Below are 22,746 nucleotides of genomic sequence, written 5' to 3'. Positions count from 1 at the left end.
TGGTTTCTGTGGCAATGACTCATCTTTCATTCTCTCCCCCTGCAGTATAAATATCTCCCACTTTCTGTGCCTTTTAGCTTTGACAAAGAGCCATCTGGACTCGAAACGTCAGCTCTTTTCTCTCCTTACAGATACTGCCAGACCTGCTGAGATTTTCCAGCGTTTTCTCTTTTGGTTTCAGATTCCAGCATCCGCAGTGATTTGCTTGTATTGTTATTTACTCTTGCAGGCTTTTGACCATGGATTAAATAATTGGATGATGATGTCCCCGTGTATTTTGCCGTTTTGTGTTGAAGCTTCCAAAACAATGGTGCAGACAATCAAAGAGAAACTGGCCAACAGAACAGGAGGTAACTGTGATTTAATGAACCAGTTTGCAAATGTTGAAGTTCCACTGATTCCTGGATTATCTACATGCGTTTTTTGCTAGGGGCAGTTTCAAACATACCTGATGCTTTTTTTTAAATTCATTTGTGGGGCATGAGCATCGCTGGCTGGGCCAGCATTTATTTCCCATCCCTAGTTGCCCAAGGGCAGTTGAGAGTCAACCATGTTGCTGTGGCTCTGGAATCTAACTATATTGAGGGTGTGTTCTGAAGACAAGTGTTGTTATTGGGCATCATGGAGTCTACGTGGTACTTTGTTAGTTCTTAAGAAGAGAATCCCTACAGTGCAGAAGGAGGCTATTCAGCCCATCGAGTCTGCAACGACTCTCTGACAAAGTATCTTACCCAGGCCCTCTCCCCCGTGCTATCCCTTGCAACTCCACACATTTACTATGGTTAAGCCCTCCTAAGTTGCACATCTTGGGATACTAAAGAGCAATTTAGCATTGTCAATCCACCTCATCTACACATCTTAAACCAAATCTTCATCTTTACTGGACAGTGCATGAGTCACAGAATCATATACTAGCTATTGTGCAGAAGGAGGCCATTCAGCCCATCGAGCCTGCACTGACAACAATCCCACCAAGGCCCTATCCCCGTAACCTCATGTATTTAGCCTGCACATCCCCCTGACACCAGGGTTAACTTAGCACAGCCAATCAACCTAACCTGCACACCTTAGGACTGTGGGTGAAAACTGGAGCACCCGGAGGAAACCCCCGCAGACACGGGGAGAATGTGCAAACTCCACACAGACAGACTCCCAAGCCTGGGAATCGAACCCGGGTCCCTGGCGCTGTGAGCCAGCAATGCTAACCACCGTGCCGCCCCAGTGTGAGTCATTGCAAACACTAATCAAGTGCCACAGTTCAGGCCTGTGAGCAGTTAGCACACACGATGCACGCCCTAAATATGGAACTCCCTCACTAACAGCATCATCATTTCACAATCCAAACACAAGAAATAGAAGCAGAAGTTGGCCATTTAGCCCTTCAAGTCTTGCCATTGAATATGATCATGGCTGATGTATGCCGGCCTCAGCTCTTTCTCTGTGCCATTTTCTCCATTCCCCTCCGTTCCTCCATCTACCAGATATTTATCCACCTTCACTTTAAATACTTCTAATGATCCCACTTCCACCACCCTTTGGGGCAGAGAATTCCTGAGGTTCACCACCCCGTGCGAGAAGAACCATAGAATCCCGACAGTGCAGAAGGAGGCCATTCGGCCCATCGAGTCTGCACTGACCACAATGCCACCCAGGCCCTATCCCTATAACCCAATGCATTGACCCTAGCCAGTCCCCCTGACACCAAGGGGCAATTTAGCACGGCCAATCCACCGAACCCGCACATCTTTGAAGTGTGGGAGCAAATCGGAGGAAACCCACGCAGGGACGGGGAGAATGTGTCTGGACAGTGACCCGAGCCGGGAATTGAACCCGGGTCCCTGGCACAGTAAGGCAGCAGTGCTAACCACTGTGCCACCGTGCCGCAAACATCTACTTTTAAATGGCCAAATTGACCAAATTTAAATGAAAAGGACTCCAGTTCCCGTATTATGAAGTTAGAGTGCATTGTTTTTGGTGAAGTGTTCCAAATTTAACACCACGTCCATTTTCAGCGATACATCATTGAATAATTTCAAGCTAATTTCCTGCTATTCTTGTGACAGAGGAAGCACGAGTTGTTATTGAGGAGTTCCTCTGCTGGAACCAAGATGTGGGAAGCAGTGACGGGTGGCAGTTACTAAAAACAATTCAACTATTAGCTGCAGCTGATTCAGTAAGTAGAAAGGTGAACTTGTGGTTCTGCTGACTTATTCAAGTGTCAATCAATAAGCAACACTAAGGGGAAGTCATGTCAGAAATAGTCCTTCATTGGTTCGGAGAACCCCTACAAGTTTATTTATGAGTGCCACAAGTAGGCTTACATTAACACTGCAATGAAGTTACTGTGACAATCCCCTAGTCGCCACACTCTGGTGCCTGTTTGGGTACACTGAGGGAGAATTTAGCAAGGCCAATGCACCTAACCAGTACATCTTTCGGACTGCGGGCATCCGGAGGAAACCCACGCAGACATGGGGAGAACGTGCAGACTCAGCACAGCTGGGAATCGAACCCAGATCTCTAACGCTGTGTGGAAGTAGTGCTAATCACTGTGCCACCATGCTGCCCAGTGTTGCCATTCCGCATTTTGGTCCATCGAGTCTGCACTAACTCTCCAACGGTTCATCATATCCGGGCCAAACCCTTCACACTTATCCCATTAACCCCCTTAAACTGCACATCTTGGGACACTAAGGGGTGATTTATCATGGCCAATCCACCTAACCTGCACATCTTTGGGCTGTGGGACGAAACCGGAACACCCAGAGGAAACCCACACAGACATGGGGAGAATATGCAAACTCCACACAGTGACCCAAGGCTGGAATTAAACCTGGGTCTCTGGCACTGTGATGATTCACTCTGGACTGGTGCTCCTGTGTGTAATTCCGTAACCAGGTAAGGCGCATATTTTCATTTCAGGTTCACTCAGTGGTCCAGTTTATTTGGTATTATAAAATTACATTGATGAGCAGTGAGCGATAAAACACCTTTTGTACTGGGAGGGAATTCAGAGTTTGAACTGACAACATTAGTGCCAAATTCCTCATCTTGGTTGCCGGCTGGGATTCTCCGATGCCGCTGAAAGTGAATGGAGTTTTGGAAACAATGCGGTGGCACGGTGCTACTGTGGTTAGCACTGCTGCCTCACAGCACCCAGCACCCAGATTCAATTCTGGCCTTGGGTAACTGTCTGCTTGGTGTTGGCACATTCTCCCCATGTCAGTGTGGGTTTCCTCTGGGTGATCCTCTTACCTCCCACATTCCAAAAACAAAAAGTCTTGATTCTTGCGTGTTATACAGACAAATCATACTGTTCATAGAGAAGGAATGGAGAGGGTTCAGAATGTAGTGTTACAGCCACAGCTAGGGTGCAGAGAAAGATCAACTTAATGCAAGGTAAGTCCACTCAAAAGTCTGACAGCAGCAGGGAAGAAGCTGTTCTTGAGTCGGTTGGTACGTGACCTCAGACTTTTGTATCTTTTTCCCAACGGAAGAAGGTGGAAGAGAGAATGTCTGGGGTGCGTGGGGTCCTTAATTTTGCTGGCTGCTTCTCCGAGGCAACGGGAAGTATAGACAGAGTCAATGGATGGGAGGCTGGTTTGCATGATGGACTGGGCTACATTGGGCTTTTGTAGTTTCTTGTGGTCTTGGGCAGAGCAGGAGTTCTGCTTCTTTGATTTTTTAAATTTGATTTAATTTGATTTATTATTGTCACATGTATTAACATACAGTGAAAAGTGTTGTTTCTTGTGCACTATACAGACAAAACATACCGTTCATAGAGAAGGAAAGAAGATGGTGCAGAATGTAGTGTTACAGTCATAGCTAGGGTGTAGAGAAAGATCAACTTAATGCGAGGTAGGTCCATTCAAAAGTCTGACAGCAACAGGGAAGAAGATGCTCTTGAGTCAGTTGGTACATGACCTCAGACTTTTGTATCTTTTTCCTGACGGAGGAAGGTGGAAGAGAGGATGTCCAGGGGGTGTGGGGCCCATGCTAAATTCTCCTTCAGTGTACCCGAACAGGCGCTGGAGTGTGGCGACTAAGCAATTCTTCATAAAATACCTTTATTTCTTTGATCCAACTCCACACACAGTTCTCCATCAAATTGACGCTCTGGTCACAGTAAGACATGCCAACCAATGCTTGCAGCACCATGAGGCTGGGACAGTTCAGTGTGTCACCAGTTGAAGAATTAAGAAAATCGTGTCACCTGCAGGACTCTCACAAGCTGACGGTGGGATAAAGCAGCTGAAGACAATAATGCTTTTAAATAGAAGCACTGAGGACTGGATTAACTCAGCTGGCCTGGTGATCTTACTTACCCCCAAAATGGTTTTTCTGGCTTACGCATTGCTTATGGTGGCACACTGGTTAGCACTGCTGCCTCACAGCACCATGCTAACCACGCTAAATTCTCCCTCAGCGTACCTGAGCAGGTGCCGGAGTGTGGCGACTAGGGGATTTCCACAGTCCTTTCATTGCAGGAAGCTTACTTGTGACACTAATAAATAAACTTAAAAGCTGACTTTAAGAAGCAGGCAACAAAAAAAGCTGTTTTAACTTCTTAATGCAAAATATGCTGACAGAGTAACTCCCCTGCCAGCCAGCAGGAGGTGCTCAGCACTCGTTTGTGAGACTCGAGTGATAATATCTGAAGCCTTGGGCTGTCAAGTTTAACAATGGCAAAATTCCCCTTGAAGCGACTCATTGAGAAATATCTCCTACCGATCGTATGTGAGCTTTCAAATCAAACCTGGCCTCAATTAAGGTTTATAGCCTTCCACAGTGGAAGTACTGTATGAAGGAAGTGCATTACTGAGTGGCATTATGCTCGACATGTGTTTTTGTCATGTTCTCTTTCACAAGCCCCGTGCAATGTTTTTAACATACGGAACAGTTACGACGTGTTAGCAATTACTTGAAGTGTGAACATTGTCAGAGGGATGGTTGGGTCAATGTGAAGTCGCCCTGCTTTTGTTTATTACTCATTCTTGGAAAGTGGGTATTGTTGGTAAGGCTGGCATTTGCTTTCAATGCCCGCCTCAAGTTGCCTTCTCTCTCTCTGAGCCACCGCAGTACAAAACTAAGAGAGCCATTGCACACAATCGACTTTTTAAAAAGATTTCTGAAATCCAGCTGCTTGTTCTTAACTGAATCCAAATCCTCAAACTGCCATGGGTTTAAGGTGACAGAATCCCCGCTGTGCAGAGAGAGGCCATTCAGCCCATCAAGCCTGCGCAGACAACAATCCCAGCCAGACCCTATCCCTTTCAGCCCCACATCTTTGCCCTGCTCGTCCTCCTGACACCAGGGGGCAATTTAGCACAGCCAATCCGCCTAACCCGCATGTCTTTTAACATTAATGGGCAATTTAGCATCCTAATCCACACATACGGGAGGAACCCAGAGCACCCAGAGGAAACCCGCACAGACACAGGGAGAACATGCAAATTCCACATAGACAGTAACCAAGCTGGGAATCAAACCCTGGCCCTTGACACTGAGGCAGCAGTGCTAACCACTATACCACTGTGTTTCTACCTTGGGGTTTTTGGGTTTACCAGTATCAAGTCCATTACAATACTGTTGCTGATGGAACAGGAAAATTCTATATTATATATTGAATGAGTGTATACTATACAAAAAAGCAACTTACTGTGTATTATATATATATATAAAACATCATATAGAGATGCGTAAGATAACGAGAAGTATCAAAAGTCTTATCCAATATTTCAAGTCAAAGGAACACCTGGATTGGAAACGTCAGCTCTTTTCCCTCCTTACAGACATTGCCAGACCTGTTGAGATTTTCCAGCGTTTTCTTTTTTGGTTTCAGATTCCAACATCCGCAGTAATCTGCTTTTATCAGGTCAAATAATAGTTGCAGAAATTGAAGCCACAAGTAAATTTGGCAAGAGACCAGTTCAAGTCTCAGATTAGAAAGCAAGTCTTCCTCACACAGAGAGTAGATAACGGTCGCAATTCTCCAACTCGCTCCGGTCCCGCCGCAGTGATTGGAGATTTGGCTGAGCGCCAAATTCTCCGTTTTCACCGGAAGGGATAGTGGGGTGTACAAGACTGGAAAATTCCCGCCAATATCCTTTAACGTCCACCTGGGTCAAGTAGCAATGACTGAAGTTTGGAACAGATTCTGTGATGGAGAGATCCTAGCTTTCTTTGAAAGGTGAGCCCAATGGCCTCCCTGGTCTTGTGGTTACCATTTACATTTGTAACCTTGAGTACGATCTAATTAATGATAGTTTTTGGTGTAGATTCCTACCAGCCCTGTACACCATACATTGGGTGTGGCCTTTGTTTGGGCGCAGTGACATTTTAGAATGTGCAGCTGGATATGGGAGAGTTGAGATGTGTTGGCAGTTACTTTCAACATGAATATTATCAGAGGAATAGTTGGTGAAGCTTGCATTCTTCCTCCTTTGGAGAGAGGTCAGTGATCTAAGATGAAACCCAAGAGCAGTCAATGCGTTCTGCTTTGTGAAGGACCTTTACCATAAATCTCCAGGGTTTTGGGAACCTACGCACAGCTCCCAGACTTGGCAATGTGATAATGTCCAGATAATTTTTTTTTAGCCATGATGGTTGAGGGATAAATACTGGCTAAAATATCAGAGACAACACCCCTTCATGATAGTGCCATGGGATTGTTTACACAGAAAGCAGGAGAAGGCCATTCGGCCCTTCGAGTCTGCTCTACTATTCATTTTGATCATGGCTGATCATCAAATTCAATATCCTGAACCCCCCATTTCCCCCCCCCCATATCCTTTTAGCCCCAAGAGCTTTATCTAATTTCTTCCTGAAATCACACATGTTTTGGCTTTGACTACTTTGTGTGGTAGTGAATTCCACATATTCATCACCCTCTGGGTGAAGAAATTTCTCCTCAATTCTAAAAGGTTTACCCCTTATTCTCAAACTATGACCCCCTAGTTCTGGACTCCCCCACAATCGGGAACATTCTTTCTGAATCTACCCTGTCTAACCCTGTTAGAATTTTACAAGTTTCTATGAGATTCCACTCTCACTCCTCTAAATGCCAGACTTAGTCTCTCCTCATATGACAGACCAGGAATCAGCCTGGTAAACCTTCACTGTATTCCCTCTCTAGCAAGAACATCCTTCCTCAGGTAAGGACAATACTCCAGATGTGGCCTCACCAACATCTGCAGTACAATTGCAGTAAAACATCCCTATTCCTGTACTCAAATCCTCTCGCCATGAAGGCCAACATACCATTTGTTTTCTTTACTGCCTGCTGTACCTACCCGCATACTCTCAGCGACTGATGGACACCAAGGTCTCGACGAGTCTCAGCTAAAAAGGTGGCAGCTCTGACAGTAGTGCAGCACTCCCTCAGTGGTGCTGTGCATTGTAGTGACTGGAATGCCAAGCTAGATTTTGTCTTTGTTGGCAATTCTCTCCAGTCCAGTACTGCATTTGGAAAACTAATCTGAACTAGTATTGGATTGTATTGCTGAAATGTGAATCACCACTATCTGGGTTTCATAAATGCTTTTTCCAAACCAAAAATCAATATTAATTTTAATCTGAGTCAGACTTAAATGACACAGCAGTTCCTGACTGGCCCTGCCTTGGATGAATAAAAATAAGTGATCACCAAAATCAGTCTGTCTATCTTACAACAGGATATATCACAAAGTTTGCATTCTTTTTTTTAGCAAAGTATGCTTTTACAGTTGGACTCTGCTAATTACTTTCTGTGAGATGAATGTATTCACTGAGACTCCTATAGATCCTAAACTATGTCCCACTGCATATCAGATTCAATTTAGAACTTAATACAAAATTAATATTTAATCAGCTAGAATTGTCTGACTCCAGCATATACTCAAGTGTTGGAAGATAACATGAAATGGAACCCTCTTGGGTGGCACGGTGGCACAGTGGTTAGCACTGCTGCCTCACAGTGCCAGGGTCCCGAGTGTGATTTCCGGCTTGGGTCACTGCCTGTGTGGAGTCTGCACATTCTCCCCGTGTCTGCGTGGATTTCCTCCGGGCGCTCCGGTTTCCTCCCGCACTCCAGTGATGTGCGGGTTGGGTGGATTGGCTGTGGTAAATTGCCCCTTTGTGTCAGGGGGACTAGCTATGGTAAAATGCATGGGGCTTGGGTAGGATTGTGGCAGTGCAGACTTGATGAGCTGAATGGCCTTCTTATGCACTGTAGGATTCTATGATTCTGTGAAAAAGAGCACTCTTGGGTGGCATGATGACTCAGTGGTTAGCACCGCTGCCTCACAGCACCAGGGAACCAGGTTCAATTCCCAGCTTGGACACTGTCTGTGCGGAGCCTGTATGTCCTACCTGTGTTTGCATGGGTTTCCTCCCACAGTCTGAAAGACATGCTGGTCAGGTGCATTGGCCGTGCTAAATTCTAGTGTACCCGAACAAGCATTGGAGTGTGGCAACTAGGGAATTTTCACAGTAACTTTGTTGCAGTGTTAATGTAAGCCTACTTCTGACGCTAACAAATAAACTTTCAACATTTTACCCAGCAACATAAATAATCCAAATTTTCTATCTCTCCAATCTACAGGAAACGCTGAGTTGTATTGTGAAAACAGGACTGCCTTTAATTCTTTTAAAGTGCCTGCACCTTTTCTTCGCTTTTCCAAACAAAACAGGAGTGGGAATGATGAAACCGCAGACCCAAGACGAGAGTACAGTATTTCAGGAAACCATAACCCACGTAAGTTGCAACTTCCGTGTGAGGCCTGAGAAGCAATGCCAATTGAAATGTGACATGTCGCTCACACAACAAATCAGTTGTGCTCAGGATGGGCAGAAAATGCTTGGAGAGATAGGTGCATTCTTTTCTTTCAACCATCACTGGTGGCACAGTGGTTAGCACTGCTGCCTCACAGTGCCAGGGACCTGGGTTCGATTCCTGGCTTGGGTCACTGTCTGTGTGGAGTTTGCACATTCTCCCCATGTCTGCGTGGGTTTCCTCTGGTTTCCTCCCACATTCTGAAAGATGTGCTGGTTAGGTGCTGAATTCTTCCTCAGTATACCTGAACAAGCGCCAGAGTGTAGCAACAAGGGAATTTTCACAGTAATTTCATTGCAGTGTTAATATAAGTCTACTTGTGATACTAATAAATAAGCTTTAAAATTCTCCCTTGAAATTAGTACATTGAAATATAAACACACAGTATGCTTATGTTACGCTTAATTGAACTTATACAATATGGAAGGAGAGATTAAAAGCCTGCTGTGTTTGATGTTCTTCTTTTGAAACTTGCCTTTCCATTGCTGATTGAGTTGCTGTGTGTATAAAACATTTTTATTCTGGATTTTCTGCCTTCATTGTTCGTTGTCGAGATTATTTTTGTTCAAGTGAAAATGCTTAATTAAGCCCCAATTCTCTTTTTCTTTTGGTTTCTCGTGTTGAATAGTCGAGAGATTTTCAAGCCACTAGCCTGGGCTTGTGACAAGCTATCGAAACATAGAAAATAGGACCAGGAGGAGGCCATTCGGCCCTTCGAATCTGCTCCGCCATTCATTGTGGTCGTGGTTGATCAGCCAACTCAATAGTCTGATCCCACTCCCCGCCCGCCCAGTATCCCTTGAGCCTCTTCACCTCAAGATAGGCATTGTGGATAAGGCGTCCAACCTCTGTGGAAATGATTGCTGGCCACAGGATGAAGGTGAAAGCTCACTCAGTGACTTCTCGGATAGGCATTTGTATTTTGTTTATTTTTTCATGTAGGCAGCACTGGCTGTTATAACATAACCAATGGTAATGCTGGAATCTGCTATAATATAACCAATGGTAACACTGGAATCTGCTATAATATAACCAATGATAACGCTGGAATCTGTTATAATATAACCAATGGTAACACTAGAATCTGTTCTAATATAACCAATGGTAACACTGGAATCTGCTATAATATAACCAATGATAACATTGGAATCTGCTATAATATAACCAATGGTAACACTGGAATCTGTTATAATATAACCAATGATAACACTGGAATCTCTTATACTATAACCAATGGTAACACTGGAATCTCTTATAATATAACCAATGGTAACACTGGAATCTCTTATAATATAACCAATGGTAACACTGGAATCTCTTATAATATAACCAATGATAAAATTGGAATCTGCTACAATACAACTAATGCTAACATGCTGTGATGATCAGCTGACCCAATGTAACCAATGGCAAAATGAAGTGATGGTCAGCTGACCTGGTATAAATAGAAAGCAGTAGGGGATTGTGGGAAGCTTGTTTGGCTCAGGTTGTAGTTCCAAGTGTTGGTGTAATGATTTTTTAATATTAAACTTTTTTCTTTGATTTACTTTGTGAAATTAGTTCCTTTATTTCTTGCAACTGAATTATCCTTATGCTGGATGAATGCTGGCAAGGCTAACAGTTGTTGCCCAATTGATTTGCTGGGGCTGTTAGAAGTCAAATGCTGTGGCTCTGGAGTTACATGTAGGCCAGACCAGTAAGGACAGCAGATTTCCTTCCCTAAAGGGCATGAGGGTTTTACAACACTTGATATAGATTAGCTTTATATTCCAGATTTATTAGTTGAATTTAAATTTCACCAACTGCTGTGATGAGGTTTGAACCCATGTGGCATTAGCCTGGGCCGCTGGATTACATTACCACTTCACCACTATCTCCCCACAGATGGGCTGTGAATTATTCGAACGACACTCTAAGTTTTGTGAAAGAAATGTGTCACTCCTGCAAGTCAAGTAAGTAAAATTAAAGTTTATTTATCAGTCACAAGTAGGCTTACATTAACACTGTAATGAAGTTACTGTGAAAATTCCCTAGTTGTCACATCTGGTACCCATTCGGGTACACTGAGGGAGAATTTAGCATAACCTATCCACCTAACCTGCATCATCTTTGGACTGTGGGAGGAAACTGGAGCATTTGGACGATACCCATGCAGATATGGGGAGAATGTGCAGACTCCATACAGACAATGAGCCAATCTGGGAATTGAACCTGGCGCTGTGAGGCAGCAGTGCTAACCCTTGTGCCACTGTGCTGCTTTGGACAAATAAATTTTGTGTGAATTTACAGTTTCAAGTGGAAATCAAGTTGAATTTACAGTAATGTTTCAAGTGGAAATAAATCCTGAAATCTCTTTTAATTAGTTTATCAAAAAATGTACTATTTGTTTTTGGCCTTTACCTTGCTAATTGGCTAATGTTGAAATTGTTTTTTCATAGCTCTCTTCTAGTCAATCCCAAAAGTTCATAATCACAGAAAATCAGGATGTTAAATGTGAAGTCAAGCCATGATAGGCACAGGCAGGAAAATATTACACGAAGGGCATTGTGATGTTCAGGATGCTGTTGTCTGAAGTGTATAAACTGATCCATAGAATCCCTACAGTGCAGATGGAGACCATTCAGCCCATCGGCTCTGCACTGATAACAATCCCACCCAGGCCCTATCCCTTAACCTCATGTGTTTACCCTGCAAATCCCCCTGACACTAAGGGTAAATTTAGCATAGCCAATCCACAAGGACCCGCACGTCTTTGGACAGTGGGAGGAAACCCACGCAGACACGGGGAGAAGGGGCAAACTCTACACAGACAGTCACCCAAGGCCGCAATTGAACTCGGGTCCCTGGCACTGTGAGGCAGCAGTGCTAATCACTGTGCTGCAAATTAAGTGCACGCAAATTCATGTTTCCTCAGCCAAGATTCTCCAGTCTTGCTGCGGACGCCAGCGAGAATTTGGCGCTCAGCCAAAACTCCAACCACAGCAGCGGGATCGGAGAATCCCAGTCGTATACGAGGTGGGAGAATGCAGGGCCTCGAATTTTCCCTCCAAGCCACACTTCCCCTTGCATAGCCTTTTTGACAATAGAATTTGGGCCTAAGTATTAGTTGCTGCAATTAAGATGCATTGTAGCTTTACTGTAGCAATGCCTCTCATGATTCTAACATGCGTAAGGTAACATTGGGTCTCCGCCCTTCCTCTCTTTCAGATCCTGCTGTATCTGTGCAGCCAGGTTTCCACTGTGGAGGCCATGGTTCAAACCGATGACCTCAGATGCCTGATTTTAACAGTGGCCAGCGAGTGGGACCTATACAATTCTTGCTGGAGGAAATATACAGGTCATGTGCTGAAAGCAATTTCAAAGACGCCAACTAAAAATACTGTCAGATATTTACACGGTGGGTTCGCATTTTTCTCTATCGGAATGCGTGTTGCCGGTACGTGTTTTATAGAAATTGCTTGACAAATAAGAATTGACCGAAATTTTGCTGCCTCTCACTCCGGTGGGATTTTACGATCCCACTAACGGTGCGCCGTACCCCCGCCACGGGTTTTCCAGTGTCAAAGAGTGCGTTCAGCGGGAACCCCTGTTGACAATGGAGGATCCTGACATCAGCAAGCCATCTCCCACCATCGCAGAAAGGGAGAATAATCCCGTCCATTGTGTTTCCAGAGTGCTCAGTTACAAAATTGCATACGAGTCAAATTTTGGACGTGGTTTCACTGACGTCTGATTGCTTTTGTTCAAAGAATTTTGAAACTCAAACTAGGGGGGCATGTCCTCAAAATTAAGGGGAGCACATTTAGGACTGAGTTGAGGAGGAACTTCTTCACCCAAAGGGTTGTGAATCTGTGGAATTCCCTGCCCAGTGAAACAGTTGAGACTACCTCATTGAATGTTTTTAAGGCAAGGATGGATAAATTTTTGAACAGTGAAGGAATTAAGGGTTATGGTGAGCAGGTGGGTAAGTGCCGCTGAGTCCATAAAAAAGATCAGCCATGATCTTATTGAATGGTGGGGCAGGCTCAAGGGGCCAGAGGGTCTACTCCTGCTCCTAGCTCTTATGTTATTAATTAAGATGCACTTTTTCCTCCGTCACCCTTCCTGATTATCTGCTAGACTTTTATGGGATTAAGCCACATTGTCAACTCGAGATTAACGCTGGGCAGGAAATTCTACAGATTCACAACTCTTTGGGTGAAGAAGTTCCTCTTCAACTCAGTCCCAAATCTGCTCCCCCTTATTTTGAGGCCATGCCCCCTAGTTCAAGTTTCAAAATTCTTTGAACGAAAGCAATCAGACGTTAGTGAAACAATTTCCAAAATTTGACTCGTACACAATTTCGTAACTGAGCCCTTTGGAAACACAATGGACAGGATTATTTTCCTACTCTTTTATCTCAGGGGATGGCCCAGTGGTATTATCGCTAGGCTGTTAATCCAGAAACTCAACTAATGTCCTGGGTTCGAATCCCGCCGCGGCAGGTGGTGGAATTTGAATTCCATAAAAAAATCTGGAATTAAGGATCTGCTGACGACCATGAAACTATTGTCAGAAAAACCCATCTGCTTCACTAATGTCCTTTAGGGTTGGAAATCTGCCGTCGTTACCTGGTCTGGCCTACATGTGAGCCACGGTGATGTGGTTGACTCTCAACTGCTCTTGGACAACTAGAGATGGGCAATAAATGCTGTCCATGTCCCATGAGTGAATAAGAAAAAGCAGATTCACAGTCAGAAAATCACGGAGAATTACATCAAACAGAAACCCAGTCATTCATATTTATGCTCCATTTGAAACCCCTCCAACACTTCCCCATCCTGGCCAAACAGCAACATCATCTGTTCCTACTTTCTCAGGCATTTATCAAACTTTCCCTTTAATTTATCCATGCAATTTGCATCAAATACTCCTCATGGTAGCAAGTTCTAAATTCTAACTACTCTTTGGATAAAATCATTTTTCTGAAGTTCACTATTGGATTTATTACTGACTATTTTATATCTAAGGCTCCTGTACGAGTGTCTGTCATTAATCAATGCAATTTAAGGATTAAGAAAGAAATGAAAAGCATAGTCTTAAGAAAAAATTTCCAAATGCCATGAGCAGCAAAACAGGAATCGTGCCAATCTTTTGGATGAGATGCAAGTGGCAATCGTATGACACTGAGTGCAAAAGGTGTGCCAGGATGGGATTCTCATCAGTGGGGTAGGGGGCAGTGCCATGGTGCCAGGTGGGCAGCGCCAGGCTTGCACTGCCCCAACCACCAGGGGTTTCGATGGCCTCCGATGTCCCCCTCCCCGCCCTGGCGAAGCCATCACGTCTGCTCACCGCTGGTGGAGACCAACTGCGGTTCTCACCGGTGGGAAGCTCGACCAGTGGGCAGGTAAGTGACCCCTGACAATGCGACCGGGCCTTGCTACTAATGTCATTAATATTGAAATGAGCTTTGTGCAAAATAGGGCTGGTCCGATCTGGGGAGGTGAGGAACCAAGTGCCACCTCACCTTGATAACGGTCGGGTGGGAAGAAGGCGTAAAATCACGCCTGGAGTGACTGAGATAGAGGGTGAATGGGAATGGGCAAAGTTAATCAAACCCAGCGCAGAAAGTAAAATAAGGAAAGGGAAGGAAAGGCCTGATTAAGAGAAGCGAATGCGAGAGACAGAAAGGGGAAAAAAAGATGTTTAAAGTTTGACATTTTCTAAACTCTCCGATAACAATTCCATTCCTGAAGAAATGAGTTTATATTAAATGGTTCATTTAGTAGAACAGAGATGTTGATTGTCATTAATAAACACTGTTCGTGAAAGAGCTTCTGTCAAACCAGACTTTATTTGAGTTTAACTTATTCGTGGGACATGGGTGTCACTGGCTGGGCCAACACTTATGGCCCATCCCTAGTTGCCTGACGGCATTTGAGAGTCAACCACATCGCTGTGGTTCTGGAGTCACATGTAGGCCAGACTGTGTAAGGATGGCAGATTTCCTTCCCCAAAGGAGCCAGATGGATTTTTCCGACAATGGTTTCATGGTCATCAGTTGATTCTTAATTCCAGATTTTTAAAATTGAATTCAAATTCCACCATCTCCCATGGCGGGTTTCGAACCCAGGTCTCCAGAATATTGGCTGAGTTTCTGGATTAACGGCCTAGTGATAATACCACTAGGCTAAGGCCTCCCCTGGCTTTCTGGTCAATTGGTGTACACACTCAATAGGTCTTAAAAGGAGGCTAAGGGTTGGCGCAAACCAACCAATGGTGCCAATCAACCATGATACCAGTGTTGGACTGGGGTAGGCACCGTTAGTAGTCTTACAACACCAGGTTAAAGTCCAACAGGTTTATTTGATAGCACCAGCTTTCGGAGTGTCACTCGAAAAAGTGCTACCAAATAAACCTGTCGGACTTTAACCTGGTGTTGTGAGATTACTTACTGTGTCAATCAACCAGCTAGTTGCTGGAGATTTACAATTCACGGCATATCTCTCAAGTTCTGGGAACTGCTTGCCAATTTTTCCACATCGATTCTACATGTTTTTAAGTGTATCATAAACTTTCAGGAAAATATTTGTTCTGGTGGGTAATTGGTGGATGAACAAGCAACTCATTTTGCTGAGGTATTGATCGGAATTCTCCAGACTCGCCTGGCCCACTACTGCTGCCAGTGAGACTGGAGAATTTAGCGCTGGCTCTTTGCAGCAAGCGGGACTGGATAATCCCGGTTACAGGCGGGGTTGGAGAATTCTATTTCTGTGTGCATGGCGTGTGGCCAGGGACACTAACAGCAGATTTACATTTTGTACAGATAGCGATTGCATAAAGAGGTGCATTCGGAGTTTATCTACAATGGTGGAGAGGTCATCGATCTACGAAACAGCTCAAGCTGCGGTCAACGTGCTCTGCTTTGTAAAGGACTCTTACCACATTTCTCCAGAGTTACTCAATGATTTTGAAAATAGCGATGGGTACCAACTACTGACCACCCTGCTCCTCGGGCAAGTATTTCTAAATGGTCTTAGGCATCTTATTGACAAGAGATTTGTGTAAGGCACTTTTGAACATCAAAGCTCTGCTTAGAATCAAAGCAAAATTCTGCAGATGCTGCCGTTTGTGTGTCAGATTCCGGTGAGGTTTCGATGAATGTTGACACCAGTGGTGGGGTCATTGCATAGTCAGGAGTTACATGATGCAATTCAAATTGGGGAAATAAATGTGAACCCAAGTAAAGATTACCTTCTGTTCTTGTGAAAGAACTGTGTTTAAGAAGTGTAAACTCCTCCACCCCCACTCATCCATTCCAAAGTACCAATTCTCCATGCCTCACAACCAAAACCCTTTCCCAGAAGGAATGACCAATCCAGTTTGGGAATGACTGGTACTCATCCATTTTAAGGTATACAAAACCAGCTCAGAACTAAGTGGCCAAACTCATTTCACATATTTAAGTTTTTAAAGTTTACTAATTAGTGTCATGAGTAGGCTTACATTAACACTGCAATGAAGTTACTGTGAAAATCCCAAAGTCGCCACACTCCAACATCTATTCGTGTATCGAACTCCACGCTGTTTACTAGGCTGATACCGGAGTTGAGGGGATTGAGCTATGAGGAGAGGCTGAATAAACTAGGCTTGTACTCGTTAGAGTTTAGAAGAATGAGGGGAGATCTCATTGAGACGTATAAGATGATGAATGGGATGGATAGGATAGAGGTGGAGAGACTCTTCCCGCTCAAAAAAGACAGTAGGACTAGGGGGCACAGCCTCAAGATAAAGGGGAGGCGGTTTAGAACGGAGTTGAGGAGGAACTTCTTCACTCAAAGGGTGGTGAATCTCTGGAATTCTCTGCCCGTTGAAGTGGTGGAGGCTGCCTCGCTAAATATTTTTAAGAAGCGGGTTGATGGGTTTTTGATAAGAGAAGGGATTGAGGGTTATGGGGAGAGGGCGGGAAAGTGGAACTGATCCACGACAGATCAGCCATGATCTTATTGAATGGCGGGGCAGGCTCGAAGGGCTAGATGGCCTACTCCTGCTCCTATTTCTTATGTTCTTATGTCTGTGTAGAGTTTGCACATTCTGCCCATGCCGCACATTCTGCCCATGCGTGGGTTTCCTCCGGGTGCTCTGGTTTCCTCCCACACTCCAAAGATGTGCCGGTTAGGTTGATTGGCCATGTTAAATTGACCCTAGTGTCAGAGGGATTAGTGGGTAAAGATGTGGGGTCATGGGACTAGGGTGGGATTGTGATTGGTGCAAATGGGCTGAATGGTCTCCTTCTGCACTGTAGGAATTCTGTGTACACTGAGGGAGAATTTAACATAGCCAATGCACCTAACCAGCATGTCTTTGGAGTGTGGGAGGAAACCAGAGCGCCCGGAAGAAACCCATGCAGATACTGGGAGAACATGCAGACTCTTCACAGACAGTGACCCAAGCTGGGAATTGAACCCGAGCCCCTGGCATTGTGAGGCAGCAGTGCTAACCACTGTGCCGCCCTGGGAGTTTAACTGAGAGTACAAGAATTTCTTGCTCCCATTCTGACCTGGATTTACGCTGAGGGCACAGAGCTGGAAAGACACCAATAGCCAACAATCCTTGTCCAAGGATTCTTTGTCTTTTGACGCACACTTATCTTCTCAGTTAATATGTGTGATTTATTTTGAATGAATGGACTCCAATCGTACTCTCTCATTAGATGCGATAAAGAATTGGAGAAAGAAGAAGCAAAAACCTTGGAAGAGCTGGTTGATTTTTTGAGCTCTCTCACAATCTATGGTCAGAAGGAGCTGAAGGTCACGCCCAGCATTGCAGGCTCGCAATTCCCAAATTTTAAGTTTCAACAGCCTCCTAAATCAGGTAACCACCTCTGTGTGAACCGGTTAACAATGGCAAGTTTGTTTGTTTTTATTCCTTTAACGGGGATGTGGGTATCGCTGCCAACATTTGTTGCCCACCCCTAATTTCCCCTTGAACTGTGTGGCTTCCTAGACTGTTTCAGAGTCAGCCACGTTGCTGTGGCTCTGGAGTCACATGTAGGCCAGACCGGGTAAGGGCAAAGATACTGCGAGCGCTGGAACCTGAAACAAAAATAGAAAATGCTGGAAAATCTCAGCAGGTCTGACAGCATCTGTGGAGAAGGAATTGAGCCAACATTGAGATTTGATTTATTATTGTCACATGTATTAATATACAGTGAAAAAGTGTGAGGTTATGCATTTTGCAAGGAGGAATGGAGGCATAGACTATTTTCTAAATGGGGAAATGCTTAGGAAATCCGAAACACAAAGGGATGTGGGGGTCATTGTTCAACAAGGTTAACGTGCAGGTTTGGGCAGCAGTTAGGAAAGCAAATGCAATGTTCACGTTCATGTATTCTAGCCCTCTCAACAAGAGCAGGGATGTATTTCTGAGGCTGGATAAGACTCTGGTCAGATCCCATTTGGAGTATTGCGAGCAGTTTTGAGCACCATGTCTAAGGAAGGATGTGCTGGGCCTTGAAAAAGGTCCAGAGGAGGTTCACAAGAATGATCCCTGGAACGAAGAGCTTGTCGTATGAGGAACGGTTGAGGACTCTGGGTCTGTACTTGTTGACGTTTAGAAGGACAAAGGGGGATCTTATTGAAACTTGCTGGATATTGCGAAGCCTGGATAGAGTGGATGTGGAGCGGATGTTTCCACTAGTAGGAAAAGGTGAAGCTCTCAACCATTTCTATCTCATTCCCGTTGATGTAGACAGGGGCATTCGTCAGATTTAAGAGAAAAGGAAATCATACTGAGGGTGGGGGGGGTGTAATGTGGTGATGAAGAAGGCTGAGAAAGTGCTGAATGTGTCCATTAAGTGATCAGAATAGCAGGGACACAGGTACAGATTGTAAAGGAACTACCTGAGGAATGTGGCAGTTGCCCAGGTAAGGACGGCGGATTTCCTTCTCTAAAGGGCATTAGTGAACCGAATGGGTTTTTGTGACACTCAGTGATCACTATTACTGAGGCCAGCTTTCTATTTCCAGATTTGTTAATCGAATTGAAACTCCATGAGCTGCTGTGGTGGGGTTCAGCGTGTCCCCGGGACATGAGCTGTGGCTTCTGGAGTGGTGGCCCCACTGACAATTCTCCACATCGCCTCAATTACTTGAAACTTTCATGACCCCGGTATTTGACTTTTAACATTGAACTCTGCAGGCACGGTGGCACAGCGCCAGGGATCTGGGCTCAATTCCAGTCTCGGGTCACTGTCTGTGTGGAGTTTGCACATTCTCCCCATGTCTGCGTGGGTTTCTCCCCACACTGCAAAGGTGTGTGGGTTAGGTGGATTGGCCATGCTAAATTGACCCCTTAGTATCCAAAGGTGTGTAGGTTAGGTGGATTGGCCATGCTAAATTACCCCTGGGGGAAGGTGTTACAGGGATAGGGTGTGGGATGGGCCTGGGCAAGATGCTCGTTCAGAGAGTCGATACAGACTCGATGGGCCGAATGAGCTGTAGGGCGTCTTTGTATCCGCTTGATGAGCTCTGAGTTCTCTGTGCAAGTGGTGACACTCTGTAGAGTCTCCAGGTTGTTAGCAAAGGGGTCAGACAGAAATTGGGCCTTCGGCCCAACATGCCAACCAGGTAAACTGAACTAGTCCTATTTGCTTGCGTTTGAGCCCATGTCACACTAAACCTTTCCCCTCCATGTACCTGTCCAAATGTCTATTAAATGTAATTGTACCCACTTCTACCACCTCCTCTGGCAGCTCATTCCATGTACGCACCACTCTGTGTGAAAAAGTTGCCCCTCTGGTCCCTTTTAGATCTTTCCCCTCTCACCTTTGAACCTGCGCCCTTTCGTTTTGGACTCCCCCTACACTTTGGGAATGGATTACATTCTGTCAGGAGAAACAAGTCATTACTCAATGTCACCACTGAATAATGACAGGAATGATGAGAAGAGTGCACCTTTCTCCAAGTACAAACTGTCATAACTAATTTACCACCCTGTTAATAAGGGTGGTGGGGGAAGGGAGGAGTTCCCTACTTCAATAAGGAGAATACTGGAAGACGTATGTTTGTCTTTGATTAGGAATTGAAGGAATGCTGGGGCAGTTGAGTTTAACTCCCAGTGCCAAATTGGAATGGGACACGGGGCAAGTTTAAGGTTGTTTGCCTCCACTCGGCAGCTTGTGAGCATCTAGACTTGGCCTGTTGCCATTTTGTATTTACTAACTATGGACTGGGCCAAGGCTCCAGCTACGAGCAGCTGGGAACCTACTTTAAGTCTTTAATTGCAATCCAATTACACCAATGGGGCAGTGGGGGCAAATATTTCAACGTGTGAACCTCTGTGGAGCCAAACCAAAATGCCAAACGTGGCAGGAGGCCAGGGAGTGGGCGGAAAAGGGCAAGGTGTCTTTGGGAAAAGTGGTTTTGCTGTGGAATTCTAGTGCTTCTGCTAATCCCTGTGGAGGAAGTCTTGAGGGTCCCTTACCCCTGGGACCACCATTGCTGTCCTGAGTCAATGTTTCCGATTCCCCTCCTCCCCCCAGTCCATGAGACCATAAGTTGTGGGCAGCATGGTGGCACTGCTGCCTCGCAGTGTCAGGGTTCAATTCCAGCCTCGGGTCACTGTCTGTGCGGAGTCTGCACATTCTCCCCGTGTCTGCGTGGGTTTCCTCCGGGTGCTCCGGTTTCCTCCCACACTCCAAAGATTTGTGGGTTAGATTGATTGGCCCTAATAAATTGCCCTACGGTATCGGGGGGGCTAGCAGGGTAAATAAGTGGGGCTAAGAGGATAGCGGATGGGTGGGATTGTGGTGAGTGCAGACTCGATGGGCCAAATGGCCTCTTTCTGCACTATAGGGATTCTGTGTAGGGGCAGAACGTAGGCCACTCGGCCCATTGAACCTTACATTGACAGTTACTGCTTCCTTAAGTCTCCGGCAATCTTCGAATTGCAACCTTCCATTCCCAAACCCATTGATGTCACTCCTGCCGCTATGGGGCAGGAGTCCATTTTGGAATATTTTAATGCGCTTCAGAGTTGCGTCTCACGGGCAGGGACTTCGCTGCCTGCTTGCGTTCTACCAGATTCCATTAAAATTGTCCCCATGGTTTAGAAATATGATTTCTGAACTTAACGGTTTTGCTTCGAAGGAGAAGCAACCTCCCATCTTTCATGAAAAGAGCAATTTCATCCCCACAAATTTCATAGGAAATGAACCTTTGGAAAAGAACAAAGAGAAGTACAACACAGGCCCTTCGGCCCTCCAAGCCTGTTCCGATCATGATGCCCTTACTTGGTCCATATCCCTCTATCTCCTGATTCAGGTACCCATCCAGATGCCTCTTAAACGTTGCTAATGTGCCTGCTTCCACCATCTCCTCTGGTACCACAGCCCAGACACCCATCAATCTGTGTGAAAAACTTCCCCTGCACACCTTTAAACTTTCCCCCCTCACCTTTAACCTGTGCTCCTTTGTAACTGACACTTCCGCCCTGGGGGAAAAGCCTCTGACTATCCACCTGTCTACGCCTCTGATAATTTTGTAGACCTCTGTCAGGTCTCCTCTCAGCCTCTGTCTTTCCAGTGAAGACAATCCTATTTTATTCAACCCTCTCCTCATAGCCAACACCCTCGGGACCAGGCAACTTCCTGGTAAACCTGAAAGTGTTAAATTAAAAGCGGAGGAATTTAGAGTAGCTAAGAGCAGTGGGCGAGAAGAGGATTGGGAAAGGTTTAAATGTCAACAAAGATTGACAAAGAAGTTGATAAAGGAGGGTAGGAGAAGCTATGAGGCTGGGCTAGCACTTAATATAAAAAAGGATAGCAAGAGTTTTTATAAATATATAAAAAGGAAGAGGCTGGCTAGGGTGAACGTTGGTCCTTTAGAGGATGAGAAAGGGGAGCTGGTGGTAGGGGATGGGGATATGGCTAAGGTCTTGAATAACTTTTTTGTTTCTGTCTTCACGGAGGAGGACGTGAATAATTTGCCGGGTGTTAGCGATGGAAAGGTGGTAGGAATGGAGGGTCTTAATGACATTACTGTTACTAGAGAGGTGGTGCTCGACAGACTGGAGGGGCTGATTGTGGACAAGTCCCCAGGACCGGATGGAATGCATCCGAGGGTTCTGAAAGAAATGGCGGAGGTGATAGTGGATGCCTTGGTGGTTATTTTCCAGACGTCGCTGGATTCCGGGGAAGTGCCGGAAGATTGGAAAACGGCTAATGTTACGCCGTTGTTTAAGAAGGGTGCCAGGCAAAAGGCGGGGAATTATAGGCTGGTTAGTTTAACGTCTGTGGTAGGTAAAATGTTAGAATCCGTCATTAAGGAGGAAATTGCGAGGCATCTTGAAGGGAATTGCTTGATAGGGCGGATGCAACACGGTTTCATTAAAGGGAAGTCGTGTCTGACAAATTTACTGGAGTTCTATGAGGATGTGTCTAGGGCAGTGGATAGAGGAGAGCCGGTGGATGTGGTCTTTCTGGATTTTCAGAAGGCGTTTGACAAGGTACCTCACAAGAGGTTATTGCAGAAGGTCAGGGGACATGGAGTTGGGGGTAGGGTGTTAGCATGGATAGAGGATTGGTTGTCAAATAGGAGGCAGAGAGTGGGGGTCAATGGGTGCTATTCGGATTGGCGGTTGGTGACTAGTGGGGTGCCCCAGGGGTCGGTGCTGGGGCCTCAGCTATTTACCATTTATATAGATGATCTGGAGGAGGGAACCGAGTGCAGGGTGTCGAAATTTGCTGATGACACCAAGATTGGGGGAAAGGCAAATTGTGCGGAGGGTGTGGAGAGTCTGCAGAAGGATCTAGATAGGCTGGGCGAATGGGCCAGGAAATGGCAAATGGAATTTAATGTTGGCAAGTGTGAGGTGGTCCACTTTGGTAGGAAGAATGGTAGGAAGGACTATTACTTACGGGGTGAAAAACTGCAGCAGGCGACGGTGCAGAG

General features: G+C 45.3%; 1 protein-coding gene across 1 annotated transcript in view; it reads left to right on the top strand.

Moving 5' to 3' along the window:
* The window catches only part of wdfy4 (WDFY family member 4), a 262,215-nt gene that overhangs the window by 5,647 nt on the left and 233,822 nt on the right, over positions 1 to 22,746 (top strand). Inside the window, exons 2-7 of the mRNA XM_080215932.1 lie at positions 230 to 350; positions 2,064 to 2,173; positions 8,585 to 8,737; positions 12,023 to 12,212; positions 15,621 to 15,810; positions 17,508 to 17,668. Coding sequence (XP_080072058.1) covers positions 230 to 350; positions 2,064 to 2,173; positions 8,585 to 8,737; positions 12,023 to 12,212; positions 15,621 to 15,810; positions 17,508 to 17,668 — 925 coding nt within the window. The remainder of the gene's footprint in view (positions 1 to 229; positions 351 to 2,063; positions 2,174 to 8,584; positions 8,738 to 12,022; positions 12,213 to 15,620; positions 15,811 to 17,507; positions 17,669 to 22,746) is intronic.

Source organism: Carcharhinus amblyrhynchos, chromosome 31, assembly GCF_965287045.1.
Source record: "Carcharhinus amblyrhynchos chromosome 31, sCarAmb.v2.hapA, whole genome shotgun sequence".
NCBI classification, from domain to species: Eukaryota; Metazoa; Chordata; class Chondrichthyes; order Carcharhiniformes; family Carcharhinidae; genus Carcharhinus; species Carcharhinus amblyrhynchos.
Note: the sequence above shows the minus strand (reverse complement) of the source record. Positions and strands in the feature narration are given on the sequence as shown.